Source organism: Cenococcum geophilum (genome assembly GCF_001692895.1).
Source record: "Cenococcum geophilum 1.58 unplaced genomic scaffold K441scaffold_23, whole genome shotgun sequence".
Classification (NCBI taxonomy): Eukaryota; Fungi; Ascomycota; class Dothideomycetes; order Gloniales; family Gloniaceae; genus Cenococcum; species Cenococcum geophilum.
The window spans coordinates 1,913,476-1,920,279 of record NW_027137581.1 but is presented as its reverse complement, the minus strand read 5'-3'; the positions used below and the strand labels follow the sequence as shown (position 1 = coordinate 1,920,279).

At 32.2% G+C, this 6,804-nt stretch overlaps 1 protein-coding gene across 1 annotated transcript; it reads left to right on the top strand.

Moving 5' to 3' along the window:
• Positions 1 to 5,744: 5,744 nt before the first annotated feature.
• On the top strand, positions 5,745 to 5,912 carry K441DRAFT_562683 (uncharacterized protein; the record flags this gene model as incomplete). The annotated part of the gene is made up of 1 exon (XM_067643571.1): positions 5,745 to 5,912. A coding segment is annotated over one exon (168 nt), but the record flags the coding sequence as incomplete, so codon positions are not given.
• Positions 5,913 to 6,804: the final 892 nt, after the last annotated feature.

Below are 6,804 nucleotides of genomic sequence, written 5' to 3'. Positions count from 1 at the left end.
GGCCGAGAGCAGGCACGCTAAGAGCTAAGTGGCTTATTAAACTAGAAGATAAAGAGGATCTAGGGATTCTAACTAGGTTCAAGAAACGATATATAAAGGGCTATCACGATATAGTAATAAGAAGATACTTCCTTATAAATAAACCGTATATACTCTAGTAGCTATACCAAAAGTAGTATAGGCAAAGGCATAATAATAAGTGGGAAGATTTCTATATATAGTTAGATAAAAAAGTTATCTAGGACTACCCAATTACAGAGAAGGCCATAACGTATATTAAAGGAGCCTTAATTATAATATTAAAGGATCTAAAGAAACGTTTAAAGGACTAGAGAAGTAAGAGACGCATCTTAGTACCTGCGAATAAAGTCGCAACGTTTAGATTAGTATAATAAAGGTTTAAACTTAGGGATGAAGATAAGCTAAGAGTTAACCTAAAGCACCTAGCACACTATACGTTATTATGGATTATATGCGTGGACGATATATATAAAATATATAAGAATCCAAAGGAAAAGAATCGGAAATACCCTATAAGGATATACTGGATAACGGACGAGCAATAGTATAGGAATGCTAAATATATACATAGATGGCATCCAGCAGAGGTCTAAAAGGAAGGAGGTTTAGTACTTTAACTAAGAAGATTCCTTATAGAAGAATGCTTAGACGGACAATAGTGGTAGGAATACCTAGAAAATATATGTCTATGGTATATCGAAGATAAAAAGCGAACTAGGTATTAGCTAAAGGGCAAGCCAAGTATACTAGGATTAAGCAGCCAATAGTTAGGAAAAGTAGAGGCCCATAGGACCAGAGGGAGCCAGTAGTAGAGCCTTAGACCCTTAAAGGAATTTAAGGACAACACTTAAATTTACGGATTAATTAGTAAGATTAGCAGTTTAAAGCGCTAATAGATAGTGGAGTAACGCAAAACTATATCTTATTAGCAGCAGTTAAGAGAATAGGACTACCTTATAGATAAAAAAAGCAACCTTACCTATTAGTTACAATTTTAGGAGATCCAATAACCTATAAAGGAGGGATCATCAATCTTAAAACAGGACCTATTTAGATAACTATTAAAGGGAGATAAATTAAGATATCTTTTAATATCCTACTATTAGGACGGGATGAGGCAGTATTAGGCATACCTTAGTTATAGAAATATAATCTAAGGATCGATTAGATTACAGGTTAGGTCAATATTAGAGATACTTAACACCGTAAGATGCGATAATAAGCTAAGTTAGTATAGTACCAAGTAGGAGCAACCTACGAAGAAATAGAAAAAGGACTAAGCTATATACTAAAGAGATACTATAAGTACGGCAAGAAACTATAGTCACCGGAAAGTGAAAAGCTGTTAAAATATATAGCATAGGACTATAAAATAGAGTTAGAACTAGGAATAAGTCTAAGGTTCTTTCTAATCTACAAGCTTACTAAAGAAGAAGGTAAAGCGTTAAAAGAGTTTATCTAGGAAAATCTATAAAAAGGATATATTAGACCATCGCAGTTATTAGCGGGTTATCTAGTACTATTTATACTAAAGAAGAATAGTAAACTAAGGCTATATATTAACTATAGATAGTTAAACAGCATTACTAGAAAAAATAGGTATCCTTTACCCTTAATTAGCGAAATTTAAGATAGGATAGGCAATGCGCAAATCTTTATAAAGATAGATCTAAGATAGGCGTACCATTAGATTAGGATTAAGGAAGGCGACAAATAAAAGGCAGCCTTTAAGTTAAAAAAAGGACTATATAAACCATTAGTTATGCAATTTAGGCTTATAAACGCACTAGCAACGTTCCAGAAGCGTATTAACAATGTGTTAGGAGAATACTTAGATAAATTTGTTATGGTATATCTTAATAATATTATTATCTACTTAATAACTAAGGAAGAACACGGGGAACACGTTAAATAGGTCTTAAAGAGACTATAAAAAGAACAGATGCCAGTAGTAATTAAAAAATGCGAGTTCTTCACCAGGAAGACCGATTTTGTTAAATTTATTATTAAACTAGGCCAACTTAGTATAGATCTAAAGAAGATTAAGGCTATAGTAAATTGGTAGGAACTAGAGAACGTTATACAGTTAAAATCATTTTTAGGGTTTTGCAATTACTGTAGAAGGTTTATAGCATAGTAGTTAAAGGATATTAAGCCATTTACGCGGTTAATAAAGAAAGAAGAACCATAGGCATAGGGGGAAGAGTAAAGAAAACTCTTTAAAAAAGTCAAAGAGTTATTTACCTAGGAGCCAGTTCTTAAGATCTATTAACTAGGACTAGAGACAGTTATAGAAATAGATATATTAGACTATATACTAGGGGCATGCTTTATATAAAGGCATTAAAATAGATGGCACCCAGTAGCATACTATAGTCGGAAGATAATACTACTAGAGTTAAACTATAACATTTACAATAAGGAGTTATTAGGTATAGTTATAGCATTAAAGGAATAGAGAGCATTCTTATAAGGCATAGAGAAACCATTTATAGTTAAGACGGATTATAAAAACCTAACAGGATTCTTAACAATAAAGGAACTTAACTAAAGACAGGTTAAATAGGCAGAGATACTTACGGAATACTATTTTAAGATTTAGTATACCAAAGGTACAGATAATACGAGGGCAGATACTCTAAGCCGTAAAGCTAAACTATAAAATAAGGAAAAGCTATTAGGGGCTTTATTACAAAAAGATATAGACGGATTAATTAGGTACAATCATCTAAAAATTATAGTAACTTAAGAAGATAACGAACCGGAGAAAGTCTATAAGACACTAGAAAGCTTTTAGGTATAAAGAATTCTAAAAGCANAGCTAGAANATCTATAGNNNGATATATACNAAAANTAAAAAGTAAAGTACATCCTAAGAAGCATAGTAGAGTAGTTCGTGAAAGACTTTTATAAGGGACTAACCTAAGGATATAATGGAGCTACGGGCTTAGTATTAAGACTCTAAAAAGAGTATATTATTAACGGAATCTAAAGGATAGCTAAAAGGGTTATAAAAGAATATCTAGATTACTAAAGAAATAAACTAATAAGGTATAAGCTATATGGAGGGCTATAACCTATTAAAATACCAAAAAGACTATAGGAGGTTATATTATAGGACTTTATTATTAAGTTGCTAAAATTAAAAGATCCTATTACCGGACAAGATTATAACGTAATCTTAGTAATAGTAGATAAGCTTACAAAGTAGGGATACTTTATAGCATATACAGAAGAAATCTCAGCGGAAGATATCGCAAGAATCTACGTTAAAGAAGTATTTGTAAGATATAGAGCACTAAGTAAGATTATATTAGATAGAGATCTAAGATTTATAGCAGTATTTTAGAAAGTATTCTTAGCGGAGTAAGGAGTTTAAGCAGCAACTTCTACCGCATATTATTCACAGACAGACGGCCAAACGGAAAGATTAAATTAGACGCTAGAGCAGTATCTAAGGCATTATATCAATTATGCATAGAACAATTGGGTATTACTATTACTAGTTATATAGTTCGCATATAATATAACACCCTAAAAAGGAATAAGCACATTACTATTTAAGGCAAATTATAGATATAAGCTAAGAATATCGTTGTTACTATAGTAAGCGAAGAAAACGAGTAGTATAGCTAAAGAGAGAATAAAGATATTAATAAATCTTTATATAGACCTTATAGAATCAGTAAAGAAAGTATAAAAGAGAATAAAAAAGTACTATAATACTAAGAGATCTAAGGGACTAGATCTTAAGGAGGGAGATAAAGTGTGGTTACTATACAAAAATTTTAAGAGTTAACGACTAAGTAAGAAGTTAGACTATATTAAACTAGGACCTTTTAAAATTACATAGAGGATTTTACCGGTTACGTTTAAGTTAAACCTACTAGCTAAAATAAAAATCTACCCTATATAGTATATTATAATGCTAGAGCCAGTATATAGGAATATTAAGCCACTAGTCTATAAAGCAGACATATATAGAGGATAAGAAGAAGATAAATAGTAAGTATTAAAGATCGTTAATTATAAGGACATTAACAACAAAATATAGTATAAGGTTAAGTAGATAGGCTATACTAAAACTACCTAGGAGCTACTAAAGAATTTAAAGAACGCTATAGGAAAGGTATAGGAGTATTAGAAGAGATTAGGTTAGGCAGTATTAATAAAAAAGGATTACTAAAGAACGAGTCACCTAAGGGGGACCTAAGAAGAGCAGTTGCCGAACTACTTAGATCTATTTCCTTCTCTATTAAAAGAGAATCCGTTCTTTTATTACCTAGTTCCTATAGACCTTACTCTATAAGTTTCTACTCCTTAAAACAAACCTTCTTATAAACGCGTTAAAGACGCTAAACTTTTATAAAGGTAGACTACTAAGCCTTAAGGGCATAAGCAGATTCTTTGGATCGACGATAGGCTTCTACTAGCGCTGCGGTAAGATTACCCTTAAGTTTTTCTGCCTTAGATTAAATACGAGACCCTAAAATAAATTAATTAGGGAACTAGATAACTATTAAGAGTAATAAATTACGTATATTTAACATTAAAAATAGAGTAAACGTTATAGGATAACTAAATATTTACTTTAGTGCACTCCAAATAAAAGAAAGGTTGCTAGAATAAAGAACTCGCCAATATAACGCAAACTAGCCCCTCTTTCACACAACGAGAATATGGAGAAGGTATTATCTCGCTAAGAGATAATATTATAGCAATGGTACGAGACCGACGGGCTATAAAGGAAAAAGAAGGTGCTTTAGGTATTATAAGTAACAATATTAACCAAATTAATTAGATGGATATTACACCTCTAGTAAACAACCTAGAGATGCTAGGTATCTTTAAGGACGAAGATAGAGAGGAGGGAGATAGTATTACGGACGCTTTAAGTACAATATTACGACTACTTAGAGAGGAGTTAGAAGAAGCTAGTTGGTTAATATAAGCACGGTTTAGGATAGAACCCGTAGAACTATATAACGAGGAATAGTAAGCAGAGTTACGTAATGTGATCTATATAATCTATAAGATCTATAAGATCTGTTATAGAGCGAATAGAGTAGACAGAGTAGATAGAGCAATAACTTTCTTAGGAGTACGGTTGTGTATTTAAGGACCCTTAGTCCCTACCTAGATAGTTCCTTCCTTATAGTAATTCTTAGAATACAATTAGAGTTAATCTGTTAGGCAACCACTCCACCAGTTGTTATTACGTTGTTAACTTTTGTACTTACATTTCCTATATACCTAGCCCAATAACGAGCCCACCGTAGTTCTTGCTACAAGGTTCTGTTACAATAAACCCTAACTAGTTTATAGTATCACGCCAGAAGGAAATTAAGGGATTACTTAAAAAAGGAGTTTTTAAACTAGTTAACCCTAAAGATATACCACAAAGCAATAGAGTATTTAACTCTAGATTTGTTAACAAGATTAAAAACCCTAGTTCTAATAAAGCCTTTAAGAAGTTAAGACTAGTTATACAGGCATATAATAATCTAGAAAAAGACCTTATATTAACCCAATCACCTACAATCTAATAAGTCAGCCAACGCCTTATTCTCTATATTACGGCTATAACTTAGAACAATAGTATATATCTCTACTTACGAGATATTTTACAGGCCTATATATAATTAGCTATAAGACTAAATTAAGACTTCTATATTAGGGCACCTCTTAAACTTAGTATAGCACTTAGAGTCTTATAAGGCACAATTCTAAAGGTTGTTAGACCTTTATACGGCATTCCTAAGGCAGGCAATCATTGGTTTAAGACTTACTATAACCACTATATTAAAGAACTAAACATAAGCCAATCTACTTATAACCCCTACTTACTCCACCTTAACAACCCCATAAATTTCGGAATAGTTGGTTTATAAACTAATAACACCCTCCTACTAGCTAACTTAGCCTTTGCAGCTTTAAAATAAGAGAAGATTAAGAAAGCTAAGTTCCTAACTAAGAAACGCAAATAACTTACGCCGGAATACCTAATTAAGTTTAATAGAGGCATTATCTAATAATAGGATTATATAATTACGCTTATACAGGAGCGCCAATGCTAGAACTTAACCCTTGTTAATATTAAGGAAGCTATTATAATAACTAGTTCTAGAGGCACTATTTATATAGCACTTATACTTAAGGACCAATACATTGCCTAACGAGTAAGAGGAGCTTATATTGCGTCCGTATGCCAGCCTAAAGCTTCTTTTAATTTATCCTACGCTGCCTAGGTGATTAACCCTGACGAAAAAGACGCAAAACTACTTAATAAGAGGATTTAGTGGCAAATTAAGAACCTAACAAGAGGTTTAAACTTTGTTAAACTCGACATAAAGATATTATAACTACTTATATTCACTAATTCCTTATTTGCAAATAATAAGGATCTTTTATTATAGATTGGGTATATACTAGTACTAGCAAACTTATTAAATAAGGTGAACACCGTCTACTAGTCCTTAGTTAAGTGTAAGAGAATCACTAGAAGCGTACTAGCCTCCGAATTATATGCTATGGCCTATAGTTTTAATATCGGCGCTGCAATTAAGGCCACAGTCGAATTGCAACTTAACATTAGCCTACCGCTTATCCTTTGCACTGATTTAAAGTCGATCTACAAATGCCTCGTTAAACTAGGAACTATATAGGAGAAGAGACTTATAATTAATGTTATGTGCCTACGTTAGTTATATAAAAGACGCGAAATAGCTAAAGTTAAGTGGATTGATGGAGATAGTAATCCTATAGACGCTATGACTAAAAGCA